Below are 14,993 nucleotides of genomic sequence, written 5' to 3'. Positions count from 1 at the left end.
TAACGAGGTCTTACCGTTTAACGTGTGATTCCTATATATTGTAATGAATCTGAAGCCGGCCCTGACCGACGCATGACGCATCACGAAATACCGCGAAAGAGCGGGAAGGATGCGGATGAGTCCCGAAATCCGCAGAGGGATCCAGAACGTTCGTTGACGATATAAAAAAGGTCGCTAATCGTCCCGAAGAGTAGTCTGTACCAAGAAAGCGAATCGAGCGGTTAACAAACGGTGAAGATAAATTAAGCATTAGTTACTGAGTGGTGTAAATAAATTAGTTGTGATAGTGAAGTATTGTTGAAATAAATTTGTTTAAGACAGTGAATTCTTTAATTCGTTACAATTGGTGATCAGAAGTGGATTTTCAAAATAAATTTGTGAGCGCTTGGTGGACAATTTTTGTATCGCAGTGAAATTGACCATAAAACTTTCGCACTTTCGCGCAGATAGACTGGTGATTCATTGTGTTTCGAGAAGCGGACAGTACCGGACGACGGAAATATAAACTGATAGACCTTTCTCGCGAAAAATGGACTTGTGAAAATAAATAAGTATTTCGGACTCCATTAAATAAGGGGACATATTCAGTTTTGAGTAAAATAGACAGTAAGAGATAAAATGTGTTCAAGAAAAGTGCGCCTACTGGACTTGAAAGTCGCCGAATTGAAGCAAGAATTGGAGGAGAGGGAACTAGATTCTTCCGGAAAAAAATCAGTACTCCAGAAGAGACTATGGGACAACTTGATTGAATCAGGAGAAGATCCCGAAACATATTTATTCGAAGTTTCTGGGGGTGATTTGAGTTCAATAATGAGCAAACTCGATGGACTTCAACAAAATTCGGTAAGTCTGGAGGAGAAGCTTCTGGAAAATTCGAAGTTCCTGGAGGAGAAGCTTCTGGAAAATTCTAAAACTTTGGAAGATAAATTTCTAGAGAATTCGAATAGCTTGAAGGAAGAACTTCTTGAGAATGCAGAAGGCTTGAAGAAAGAGCTTTGTAGTGTGGCGAGCCTACTCGAAGAAAGAATAGGAACCATTGAGACAGAGATAGATAAAATCAGGAAGGAAATGAACACAGAAGTAGAAGAAATCAAAGGCGGAGTTCAGGCAGAAATCAGCGAGATAAAGAAAACAATTAGCAGGTTGCAAAACAAAATTGTTAATTCTGCCCACCCCACAGATACGGTTACTGAAAACTCAATTCCGGAACTGAAAGATGTCAAACTCAGTTCCGAACCAGGAAAGCTCTCCATGAAGCCGCCCCAGTTCGACGGAAAAACTCCTTGGGCAAATTACCGCCGACAATTCGAAGCTGCGGCCAGAGCGAATGGATGGAATGCAGGAGAAAAGGCGGTAGCATTAACATTGGCGTTGCGTGGAGAAGCAACGTATATCCTGCAAACCCTCACGGCCCAGGAACAGGAAGACTATGACCAACTTGTGAAGCATCTTGAACTGCGGTATGGACAGGCCCACCTAGAGCACGTTTACCATTCACAGCTCAAGAACCGCTGCCAGAAATCAGGAGAATCCCTACAGGAGTTTGAAGCCGACATAGCTCGGTTGGTCCGTCTGGCGTATCCTGCTACACCCGAAAATGTAATGGAGCGGTTAGCAGTTCAAGCATTCTTGGATGGACTTCGCGACCAAGAAACAAGACAGGCCTTGACGCTAGCTCATCCTAAACATCTCGTGGATGCACTGGCAAGCGCTCTCGAGTTTGAGGCTGCAAAACAATCCTGCAAGAGTCAGAGCAAAGTTCGAGCTATCGAGGAAGATGGACAAGTGCCTGCAGATATTGAGACCACCATCAGAAAAGTAATGAAAGAAGTTTTGCCTGAGAGGAAAAATATAAGATGCTGGAACTGTGGGAAAATTGGACATGTGCGTAGCAAATGTCCAGCTTTCAAAGAATCGACACCAAATCAGGAAAACTAGAGGGGGTCGATGAGAAGGGGCAATCGTCGACCTGTACCCAGCAAGCCCCCGTAAAAACGCATATGTTGCCGTTCTCCAACGACAAGACAAAGGTGTTTTCGTAGACGGCCTCATCAACAACGAGCCTTGCACCATGCTGCTAGATACAGGTGCGACGAGAACCATTCTCGGGCCAACCTTTGCCAAAACACCGGCAAAAATTGAACCGTCAAGCTAGAAGCTACGCACCGCAACAGGGGAGCCAGTCACTGTAATTGGAGAACTAGCAATTGAATTGATGTTGGGCAGCACTAAATTGAAACATCGTGCATTGCTGGCGGAAATCGAGGACGACGCAATCATTGGAATGGACATAATGAATTCCAGAGGGTTCGAGCTGAATTTTCAAGACGGCGTCTTACGTGTCGGCGGAGAAGAGCTGGTGCTTCATGGAAGAAGCGAAGAGATTATTAGAGTCCTGTTGGCCGAAGACGTGTGCGTACCTGAGAGGGCTGAAACCATACTAGAAGCTCGCTTGGACGGTGGTGCGAGCAGCGGGAATGTGGTAATGTTCGAGCCCAAGATACATGACGAGAAAATTGGACGAGGAATTGCACTGGGGAAGACCCTGTTGCGTGTTGATAAAGTTGTGCCGGTCAGGGTCATGAATGTCAACTACTTTCCCGTGACCTTGAAGAAGGGAACAATGCTGGGGCACTGTTCGTCCATTTCCTCTGTCATACGGAGTGTACGCAGTTCAGTTAGCCAAGCCAACAACTTGCCTAAAGAGTTGGAGAAGTTAATTGACATTTTCTCCAAAGACATACCATCAACTCACCGATCTAAATTGAGGGAGTTAGTCAAGAGGTACCAGGAAATCTTCGATATTGGAGAAGGAAAAGGCGGCAGAACAAATGTGGTTCAGCATAGAATCGACACTGGGAATGCCCGACCAATCCGGCAATCGGCTAGAAGACTCCCTCTTGCCAAGAGAGAAGAGGCAGACAAGATAGTCAGCGATATGGGAAAAGAAGGAGTCATCGAACCTTCTGTCAGCCCCTGGTCTTCCCCAGTCGTGTTAGTGAAGAAGAAGGACGGCTCGACAAGGTTCTGCGTGGATTATCGCCAACTAAATCACGTGACAAAGAAAGACAGCTACCCTCTTCCAAGAATCGACGACACCTTAGACACGCTAGCCGGCTCCACAATTTTCTCGACCTTGGATTTGAAGAGTGGATATTGGCATGTTGAATTGGCCCCAGAAGATCGAGAAAAGACAGCTTTCACCATCGGCTCAGGATTGTGGCAATTCACGGTTATGCCATTCGGGCTTTGTAATGCTCCGGCGACCTTCGAGAGATTGATGGAGACGGTTCTCAAAGGTCTCTCACGGAAGACGTGTCTAGTGTATCTCGACGATATAATCGTGGTCGAAAAATCGTTCGACGATCATTTGAAAAATCTGGAGGAGGTGTTCATGCGTCTGAGGAGTTCTGGATTAAAACTGAGTACCAAGAAATGCCATCTGTTCCAGAAAGAAGGAGTGGCGGTAGACGAACAAAAGATCAAAGCAGTTAAGGACTGACCCATTCCAAAAGACATACATCAGCTTCGGAGCTTCCTTGGTTTATGCACCTACTACCGCCGATATGTGCTGGGGTTTGCCAACATCGCCAAACCATTGACTCGCCTCACAGAAGGGCAGATCCAGTTCCAGTGGTCTGAGGAATGCCAAGACTCGTTCAAGAAGCTGAAAAGAGCTTTGATCAACGCTCCCGTTTTGAGCTACCCCTTACCTGACGGAAAGTTCATTTTGGATACGGACGCCAGCAACGTGGGACTTGGAGCAGTTCTTTCTCAAAACCAGGATGGACAGGAGAAAGTTATTGGCTACTTCAGCAAAACGCTCAGTAAACCAGAGCGTAATTACTGCGTCACCAGGCGAGAGCTGTTGGCCGTAGTCAAAGGAGTAGAGCATTTCTACAAATACGTGTATGGAAGACGATTTCTGTTGAGAACGGACCATGCAGCTCTCAAATGGCTTCTGCAGTTCAAAAATCCCGAGGGCCAAGTAGCGCGCTGGATTGAGAGATTACAAGAATTTGACTTCGAAATAGAACATCGAGCTGGGACTAACCATAAAAACGCAGATGCCCTATCACGGAGACCTTGCCCCGATGACTGTTCACATTGTCGACGAGCAGAAGAGAAGGAAGCAGCTATTTGTAGAACTACAGCTGTAGACGACAACTGGGAGGATGATAAGATCAAGGAAGACCAAGAGAAAGGCCCAGATCTTGGTTTAGTCATCGGATGGAAGAAAAGTAATCGAAGACCATCGTGGCAGGAGGTAGCAGGTTATTCGCCAGTGATCAAGTCCTACTGGGCACAATGGAACTCCCTTACTTTGGAAAACGGGGTTCTGAAGCGGGTGTTGGAGTCTGAAGACGGTGCAGAAGAAAGGCACCAGACAGTGGTACCCAGGAGCAGACGACGGGAGGTGCTCAAAGAAATCCATGATGGAGTCACTGGAGGACATCTGGGAGTAACGAAGACCCTCCAGAAAGTAAGACAACGGTTTTACTGGGTTAATTGTCAAGCCGACGTCAAGGACTGGTGCAGAAAGTGTGCTGTATGCGCTGCCAGTAACGGACCTAGGATACGACCGAAAGCTCCAATGCGTCAGTATAACGTGGGTAGTCCTTTCGAGAGAATCGCCATCGATATCGCCGGCCCGTTCCCAGAGTCCCACCATGGGAACAAATACATCCTGTTAGCAATGGACTACTTCAGCAAGTGGGCAGAAGCCTATGCCCTGCCCAACCAGGAAGCCTTTACCGTCGCTGACGTTCTGGTAAAGGAATGGATATGGTGTCCCATTGGAGTCCCATTGGAGCTGCATTCGGACCAGGGCAGAAATTTTGAGTCCAACCTGTTCCAAGAAATATGTAAACTGTTGGACATTCGAAAGACCAGAACCACAGCCTTACATCCACAGTCCGATGGAATGGTGGAACGAATGAATAGGACTATAAACCGCCACTTGTCCAAGGTAGTCTCTGGCCATCAAAGAGACTGGGACCAATACCTCCACCTGTTCCTGCTGGCTTATCGTTCGGCAGTGCACGAGTCAACCGGCCAAACCCCTGCCAGTATTATAATGGGACGAGAGCTGCGGCTTCCTTGCGACCTAAAATTTGGGATGCCTCCAGAACAAGACACTGCGGGGGAAGACTACGTCAGCAAGCTTCGGCAGAGAATGGACGACATTCATGAACGAGTCCGTCTGAACATCCGGAGTGCCAGCGATAGGATGAAGGAGGCCTATGACATCAAGGCGAATTCTGGAGGATTCGAAATCGGCGACCTAGTTTGGCTGTACAATCCTAAGCGCCGCCGTGGTTTATCACCGAAGTTGCGGAACTCGTGGGAAGGTCCGTACAAAATTATGAAAAAGATTAATGACCTCGTCTACCGAATCCATAAGCCACCTCGAGGAAAGCCTAGGGTCGTCCATTTTAATAGACTGGCTCCTTATGCTGGAAATCACGACCAAGTTCGCGCCCTCAGACCACCAGAGGATGAAATGACGTTCCAGCAATTCATGTCCTTATACTTGAACGGACAGAAGGTCGTACATGGGGTAACTCGAGAAGAGCCACGAGACCTTTTCAAGGTTCCAGTCGATCACGCCCTAGCGCACTGCGTGGCAGAGGATCTCCAAATGTCCAAGGGCATCGCTGTGGTATTCAACAAGAAATTCGGTCAGCTTCAAACATTACGAGAACAGAATCCAGAAGTCGGAGGAGTGCTACAGTTGAAGAAGGGTCAGAGAAACATCTTCTATTTGGTGACCAAAAAGCATTCTCGAGACAAACCATCCTATGAAGATGTCTGGAGGAGTCTTACTAGACTGAAGGAGATGATGCTCGACCAAAATCTCGTGGAGTTGGCGATCCCGAAATTAGCCTCTGGGCTCGACTGGAGAATTGTGAGAAGCATGTTGGAAACGATCTTCAGATCCAGCGGCATCCAGATTCTGGTGTGTGGTAACCATCTTCCACGACCGAGCACAAAGACTGTGGAGTGTTACTTCCATCGAACTTCACAGTGCAAATATGGAGAGTTCTGCAGGTATCGACACACGCCAAGGATGACATTTCGGGGCGAAACGTCTTTAAGAAGGGGGCAATGTAATGAATCTGAAGCCGGCCCTGACCGACGCATGACGCATCACGAAATACCGCGAAAGAGCGGGAAGGATGCGGATGAGTCCCGAAATCCGCAGAGGGATCCGGAACGTTCGTTGACGATATAAAAAAGGTCGCTAATCGTCCCGAAGAGTAGTCTGTACCAAGAAAGCGAATCGAGCGGTTAACAAACGGTGAAGATAAATTAAGCATTAGTTACTGAGTGGTGTAAATAAATTAGTTGTGATAGTGAAGTATTGTTGAAATAAATTTGTTTAAGACAGTGAATTCTTTAATTCGTTACAATATAAACAACAATATTTCAATCATTTCTAGAAATGAGCAAATCCATGAACATTTCACCAGAAATAACTCTCAACTACATCAACCTTATAGTAGATTGACGGTATCAAAGAATCACCCCATGTGCATTGGGGTTAAGCTATATAATAAGCTTAGTGAGGACATTAAATCCTCAAAATATAAATATATTCAAAAGGCGACTCAACTTTTTTTCTATTGCAAAAAGCATGTGGATGAGTTTCTCCTTGAATCTTAATTTGATTGTAGCTCAACTTTTTTTTATGTATTTGTTTGACCTGTTGAATCAGCCAGTATTTTATGATGTATGTTTTTTCTTGTCTAATGTGATTGTGATGGAAAACTGATTCAATAAATGTTTTGATTGATTTGAATTCGTGAAAAAAATTGGCCGAAAATAGATTAACGACATCATAGAGTAAAAAGCTAAAGCAAAAAAATCAAAATTTGGATGAAAATGAATAGCATCAATGTATAGGGTACAAAGTTCTCTATCAATCAGTATATACCACCACACAGTAGAAAAAATATTTGTGTACATAAAATAAAAAAGGATACAACTCTGAACAACTTAATAGTACAGGGAACAAAATTGTTGAAATAAGCATCATGAAGACACTTAAAAAATCAAGTCAAACATATACTAGGCTGCAAAACTTATGCATTTGGAATTTATTTGAAAATTATATGAATTGTTTTTTTTGTTTTACAATTGGGCTTTGGACAAACAAAATACCTTTCAGTAATCTCAAATTTGACTTTCGATGATGGTCTCGACTTCATTTCTTCACCCATCCTTCAACAATCGAAATTAATATCTTTCTCCACCACAAATTTCTCTTTAGGACTCGACTCCAAGCATACAGAAAATTAAACAATTCTAATTGTTAACCATATATTGTTACATTGAGATATACAATTGAAACAGTTTTGTATGAAAGGACCAGGTTCATATCTCCTTAAATAGTATGAGGAACTGAGAATATGGGTAACAAATTGCACAGTACAAAAAAAACTTAGGTCCTTATCGAAAAAAAATTCATGGGTTCTGGACTCGTGTTATTAACAAAATAATTATTCGAGACTTCAAAAAAGTATGGAATGTTGTGACTATTAATCTAATACAATAGTCCCATATTCTCAAAACCGTGTACTTGAAACAATTTCTAGAATTATAACTCTAGATCGGATTTCAAAAGATCATCAATCCGCCATACAAATTGAGGAATACCAATGTGTTTTCAGTTGATTCCAGGGATCAACTCAATAGACACCACCAAAATCTAAAAATATTTCATGGATCTGGTGAAGCCCCATTAGAATATATTACTAGAAGTCCGTTCATAGATATCACTTCAATACAAATAGAAATTAGCTCTTTTAAAGTGAGATTTCAAGACCATCTGGAAAAATAATTTTAGATGTTCAGTTTTCATATTCACACTGAAATTTGTTATCACATGAACACTGAATTTTAACCGCCATACTATAAATTGTATTTAAAAAAACTAATTTCGATCAATTAATATGATTTGCAACACAGATTTGAAACACCCAGTGGACGAAATTCTTCCTCAATGAAATCGAATGAACCGAAACATCTCTTCACACTTTCAAATGAACTATCAAATAAAAGTAACCTCAGAGAAAATTCAAATCAAAACGACTTACCTCAGGCATTGCTGTCAAAAGTCAAGTAATGAATATTAGTATATTCTGATTTGAATTCTCTACCTTTTCAAAATATACAAAGAAACTTTGTTGAAGTAAATGAAACGATTTCCATTCGTTCCAGAGATGTTTACAAAAGAAAACCAATATCATAACAGGTAAGTACATATTTTAGAGATAGTTTTCAATAATATACTTTCAAATAACAACTTATTTTATATTTTCATAGCAATATATACATACAGATAGAATCATTTTTAAATTCAAAACAAAAAAATATTTTTTTTTAGTCTATTCCTTACTTTTCCTACAGTTGAGATCTCCATTCCATCTCCTTGTTAACGAATCAAAAGAACAAAAGGTATATCCATTTGGTTTCCATATTACTAATTATAAATCTGATATTCAACATATCATTGATGTAAATTCAATTGAAATTTTTCACTATTAGAATACTCAACATTTCCATTTGGAAAATAACTCCCAACTTTTCACAGATATCCCTTTTTGTTTACTGTATTCCTCTTTACAAACCAAGTATTCGTGTTATCCATCATAACATTTCCAAATTCAAAAATAATTCTAGCCAGAAGCACACATCAGTTTTGTCTACTGTAGAGAGAAAATAATTGCACAAAACGGCAGAACAAAATATAATTGTGCGTCATACTTGAAACCCCCAAAAAAATCAATCCTAAATAATCAACAAAATAATTTTATTCCAAATAGTATAAGAAATCCTTATTATAAAACTTCAAATTTTTCAAACACACTTCCGACATTTCTGTTGCAGTCTGAAAGTATGTGAAAACAAAATCGTTAAAATATTTTCAGGTATTGGAAAAATTAAAATCATCTAGTAGTGGAATACATAGAAAAGGGCCATAGGGAGCTTAACCACTTTTGAATAACAGTATTGCCACCTGACCTAAATAGAAATAGATAAAGTGGCGTGTTTCGTGTGTTACGTAAGATCCAAAATTTCTACCAACGATACAGTGCCAAGTAGGATTATATTTCTTGTCAAACTCCTTCTTTATATATGCCGCAATATCCTAAAAAAAAGAAAAAGCACTTACAAACATTTGTGTTCTGTTGAAAAAATTCACAAATATATAACAGAGAAATAGAGATGTTTCTACTTAAAAATAGAAATTTATTGGAATTTTCAAGAGAGTTAGCAATCATGAGGCTAAACCTTATTTGATGCTTGACCTTAACGGGTTACTTATGAATGTGCTAAATTATAACTGAATAAAGTTTTCTGTATCTCATTTATCTAAATTTCAAAATGTTGTTCAAAAATTTTCTCAAGAGAATCAAGTAATGGTCATGTTAATCTTAATCTTTTGTCTCATTTTATCAATTAAAATAGCATAAACAAATTAATAGGATTAACCTCAATAAGGCTAGAATAAAGTCTAACACTGACATTATTAAATCGCATTCGACCTGCCTCGGGGCCTGATCCGGTGGATTGGGTCTTTCCTGAGAGGCAGAACATTTCAGGTTAGAGTAGAGGGCTCTCTGTCTGACAACAGAGAGATCCTCGCTGGAGTGCCACAGGGGGCCGTGCTCTCTCCCACGCTATATTCCCTTTATACCAGCGACCTTCCGAGGTCCGAGCATGTGAAGGTATCTCTCTACGCCGATGACACGGCTCTCCTCTCATCTTCCATGGGTCGGGAGCTCGGGATCGTCTATATGCAACGTGCATTGGGCGACCTCGAGCGCTGGTACCTCGAGTGGAAGATCCGAGTGAATCCGGATAAAACTCAGGCAATAACCATGGGAAGAACGATAGCTTCTCCGGCCATGAAAGTGAGAATCTCTGGAAGGGAGATTGATTGGCAAGCGCGGGTCAAGTACCTAGGTCTTATTATAGACCGTAGGCTCACCTGGAACCCGCACCTGTTAAGCGTGAAGGCAAAGATCCAGGGTCGGGTGGCAAGCCTGTACCCTTTGATCAACAGAAAATCGAAGCTGAGCCTAAAGAACAAAATCACGATCTATAACATGATGTTCAAGTCTATCATCATGTATGCTTCAGGCGTTTGGGGACAAGCGGCTCCGACTAACATCTCCATCTTGGAGACTCTACAAAACAAAATTCTACGGATGATTGTGAATGCTCCGTGGTTCGTGCGGAATGAAGCCATCCGCAGAGATTTGAAGCTGCCTTCCATTCAGCAATCCATTCAGTCGAGGAATCGGCGAGTTTTAGATTATGCTGAAACTCATGAAAATCCTTTAGTCAGGGAAGCTATAGATTACGCTGTAGACGACCCCTCCCGATATAGAAGGCCCCGACACTCTGTCGAATGAGGCCCCTATGTCCTCCGTTAACAGATGAATAATATCTTCATCTATCTCACCCCAGCCAGGTAGGGGTATAACGCGAAGGGCGGTATGGATGTCTAAGGACTTTCGTGCCACCAACAAACATCAGTTGTGACCCATTTGTCTTTCTGACAAACTTCAGTTAAAAGGGGAAGGAGGCCAGGCTTCAACCTGAATAAAATCAAGATGGATTCGATGACATTATTAAAGGGAACATTGTAAACCAAAATTACGCAAGCACAGTTATCAAATTGATACCATAGCTATTACTGCTGGAACTCATATTTCCGCCAATAAGTCCTTGAAAATCTCAGATGACAAATTTTTCACTGGTGTGTATGTTTGTATAAGTGTAAGTTTACTGCGGAGCTAGGTGTATAAGCGATGGTTTACAAAATCTCCACTTATGTGATTGAATGGACAAGGTTAGAATAATACCTGCCTTTAACAAAGTTCAAAACTTAAACCACACTTGACTGCGGTTGTACAAATGGGCCTCATTAGAAAAACATTACTATATGGATAATTGAAAAATGCACTGTAGGTACGTTTAACGTAATTGAATAATGCTGACAACAATTTGCAATGATTTTTAACCTTCCATGCCCATTGAACACTTATTTATATGCATCTGAATCAAATAAAGTACTTGTACTATAAACATTTCCGTGAAGTTGTTTAATTCGTTTTCTAATATTGCTTTGAAGCAGTTGAAAATGTTTGGAAAACCATGTATTTTAAAAATTGAAAAATACAAAAAAATTACAAAGAAATGAGAAAAAATGTTACAGGAGATTCTGGTACTAATTGGCGAAGTTTAGCTCAGAACTACTCAAACTAAACCAACAAGCACCACTCCATAATAACTGCAAAAATACAGGAATTAACACAAATATTAATTGGCGTTTATCCCCTAAACAGTTGATAAATCAAATTGATCCGTTACTTATTCATTATTGATTTATTCATTCATTTATTTACGGGCAAGCCCATTTACAGTATAAATTACAAGGTTAAATTATAATTAAAATCAAATCAAATACGTACTGAATTACAAATTGCAACTGAGAATAGCTTAAAAGGGGTAAATTTACTGTTAAAAAGGGTCAATTTTAGAGTATAAAACGACAAAAAACAAAGATCAACAATAAAACACATACCACATATACTATTGTAAACTATTCAATAGAACATCAAAGCACAGTATTCCGTAATTGAGTTTTAAAATGATACAAGGGAATGTTAAACATCTCAAAATCAACATTACTATTGGCTAATCGTAAGATTCTTGGAATGCAGCTATTGAATGTGTGATTCAAACGATAAAATTGTACATAAAATGTTTGTTGCTGTCGAGTTGAGAGGTTTTGAACATGTAGATACATTTTTTCTAAGAGTTCAGCACAACCGAATTTGCCATTAATGATATTGAAAAGTAGTGTCATATCTCTCTGTTTCCTCCTAGTGTCCAGAGAGGACATGCTCAGAGATTGCAGTAGCAACTCATATTTGCAACGAACACCCGATTTATATGCCATGTTTCTGAGGAAGTTGTGTTGGACATTTTTGATGTTCTCAATATAAGTTACACAATGAGGAAACCAGACAGAATACCAAAAATCCAGGTGTGGACAGACCAGTTAACAATAAAGAACTTTAATAGCAGTTGGGTCAGAGAATTCGTGGGTTAGCCATTTGATAAACCTTAGCATTTTCATGGCTTTATGGATAGTTGTGAGTAAATGTAGATTGAGGCGCAAGGTGGGATCAAGAACAACCCCAAGGTCTTTTATTTGATCAACAGACTCCAAGACATGACCATTTGAAGTGTAATCAAAAGTGGTAGAAGGTACATAGGCACTTTGTGGCATCCAAGTCCATGCCATTTAAGGCGCACCAATTTGATAGATTGTCAAGGTCAGACTGATTCCGACAGGAAGTGGGAATAGGTAACTTGGTTTAATTCAGACGATTTCTCAGCACAAAAACCATATTGTTGTTCAGTTATGATGCCAGAGCAATAATAGACAAGGTAATCTGCCAGAATGTTCTCAAATATCTTGGAAAATGTACTGAGAATATATATATCGGTCTGTAATTATCAACGTCTGACTTAGTACCCGATTTGTATATTGTGGGTGACATCTGAAAACATGCCTGACTGGATACATTTATTGAAAATATAGAAGAGAGAAGACTTGTTCAATAAACAAAAATTAAAATTTCAGACTACCATAGACATAATTTTTACATTTGCATTTGAATTTCCTGATATTGAATCTCTTCAATTGCTCAGGCAATGAATTATAGAATTTCACAGAACTGAAAAGAAATGATCTCTGAAACTGTGCAGTGTGATGTTGTGGCATAGTTAATTTGTTTTATTCCGTAGATATCTCCACGCAGAATAAGCTTTTGTATCAAAAGGGGAGAGTGGGAAAAAATAATCAATTTATGAAAAAACAACCCTAATGATGAATCATACGGTTTTTCATAGTGAGCCAGCGGGAGTTTTTAAAGACTTCATAAATGGAATCATACCTATGATTTACATCAATTAGGCGGCAACAAGAATTTTGAACTTTTTGTATTCTTTTTTATCTGAATCATGTAAGTATGGCCCATATAGATAAGTCACAGTAGTTGAAGTGGCTTGGCTCAAAATAAAACAATTGCACAAAGTTTTTAGCTGTATTAACAGGAGTCAACATTGTATCACCTATAGTTCTAAAGTGGAAATTGTTTTCTGCAAATTTGCGATTCTTCTGTTAACCAAAATAAATCATTGTTTTAGTAAGCAAATCATCTTCACTTGATGAATAATCTAAATTAGCGTTAAAAATATTTTGTGTCTCAGCATACTCATAGACTTTAAAATGAAAATCAGCCCTTGATTGATGGTATCGAATGATTTTGAAAAATCTAGAAAACCAGAGTTTCCCTCATCGAGTCCCTCAACAATATCTTGTGTAACAGTAACAAGAGCTGTACCTGTACCATAGCCCTGCCTAAAACCACATTGTGATTGTGACAAGATTATTATTATATTATAATGCGTGATTAACCCTTCAAAAATATTACTCATGACCGGAAGTATACTGATAATTTGAAAATCAGATTACAATACTGCTACTGACAAAAAATTACTTCCTTTAAAAGACTATTTCGAAAATGAGGATTGAGAAACATTTTTTTCAAAGGCTATAAGTACATGAAATACATGATAATGTCTTGGACAGTTAAGAGTCCAACTATTTTGACAATCTCTCATATACAGAGACCCCTTGCCTCAAAAATTTTACATTTAATTGTATGTCTCCAGTCGATTTCAAATGAACACAGTGGCTAGACAAGCACTTTCAGGTATATTGAATCTCACCTTCTCAATGTTATACTTTTCAATCGCTTGTGTTGCACAGTCTACGGCATCTTGTTGCATGTCTTCGCTCATGTCAGCATTCTTAATAACTGCCTTGCGATCAGTCATTCTGGAATCTTTTTCTTTTTGAGTGTTAGACCTACAAAATTTTCAATTAATTCTCAAGTAATGTTCGGTCCATATCTCATCTAGAGAGACCTTTTTCTGTAGGAATCGAGATTTCTTATTCTAACAAGGGCATGAGCTCTCAGCTCGCCCATAACTGGTACAAGTAAGAACCATTCTGTTATATCAATATATCATGACATTTTATCAAAATCTATCATGCAATATATCAGCTAAAAATTGATTTTAACGACTTGGTATCTGTATCACACACACGGACTACTCCAGTCGAAATATATAGAATGGAAACTATACTTACGTGAATTTTACAATATCTCACCGATTGGAGATCGAAAAAATGTGTGAATTGTGACTTTTCACGTTCTTACAATTTTATTATTTTGTTGAATAAAGCGATATTCAATTTTTTGATAGCTTTTTGCCTGCCGCGCACTGAATTGACTGAATAAGAAACTGCCAAAAATTCTTTGCACAAGGTACCCTATTGGTTAAATCTAGAGGCATCTGGCAGAGGCATCTGGCAACTTTGTTCTTATTGGATGGCACCAAGGAATGCTTCAGTGGCGTACATGGGATAAAAATAACAGGAAACCATAAGAACGAAAAATTTTTTTTCTTGAAAAGCTTCTTATTGATTAAAATTCTCATTGATTATTTTTTCAATATTTTGGGGCATTTTGATAATTCGTGCTTCATGCAATAATACAAAAAAATCGTACCAATGTATTGTTAATTTTACGTTCTCAGAAAACGATGCTTTCAACACTTTACTCATTAGAGCATTGCAGACGAATCTAAAAGCAATAAACATCATGTGAAAAAAATCAAGCATGGCATTCAAGAATAATGGCAGAAAAATCAGCAAGTGCTACTTCATTTCTGTGTAAATAAATTACAAAAACAAGTATATAAGGGATCAAAAATAAGGTTATTATAATGATAATTATTGCGATTCATAAGAGCAGAATTACTAATTCGTAAAAATAAATGAAAGTTCATCTTCCAGTTTGATGAAATAATGATGTGTAACTTTCAGCATGCACCAAAAA

At 39.5% G+C, this 14,993-nt stretch overlaps 1 protein-coding gene across 1 annotated transcript; it reads right to left on the bottom strand.

Annotated features, from left to right (window-relative positions):
• Window positions 1–8,798: 8,798 nt before the first annotated feature.
• LOC111509071 (dynein light chain 1, cytoplasmic) lies at window positions 8,799–14,401 on the bottom strand. Its single transcript, XM_023164747.2, has 3 exons — window positions 14,243–14,401; window positions 13,819–13,957; window positions 8,799–9,154 (listed from the first exon to the last, which is right to left on the bottom strand). Exons 2-3 carry the CDS (start codon window positions 13,924–13,926, stop codon window positions 8,993–8,995), a joined length of 270 nt encoding a protein of 89 aa, XP_023020515.1. The 5' UTR covers window positions 13,927–13,957; window positions 14,243–14,401; the 3' UTR covers window positions 8,799–8,992.
• Window positions 14,402–14,993: the final 592 nt, after the last annotated feature.

Source organism: Leptinotarsa decemlineata, unplaced genomic scaffold, assembly GCF_025532065.1.
Source record: "Leptinotarsa decemlineata unplaced genomic scaffold, Ldec_3_MD MMD2_tig00000505_RagTag_RagTag, whole genome shotgun sequence".
NCBI classification, from domain to species: domain Eukaryota; kingdom Metazoa; phylum Arthropoda; class Insecta; order Coleoptera; family Chrysomelidae; genus Leptinotarsa; species Leptinotarsa decemlineata.
Note: the sequence above shows the minus strand (reverse complement) of the source record. Positions and strands in the feature narration are given on the sequence as shown.

Coding starts and splice junctions, on each gene's coding strand:
- LOC111509071 (XM_023164747.2), bottom strand. CDS start 13,926: ATGACTGATCGCAAGGCAGTTATTAAGAATGCTGACATGAGCGAAGAC. Junction 9,155..13,818: donor AAAAGTATAACATTGAGAAG/GTGAGATTCAAT, acceptor TCTTTTTTTTAG/GATATTGCGGCATATATAAA.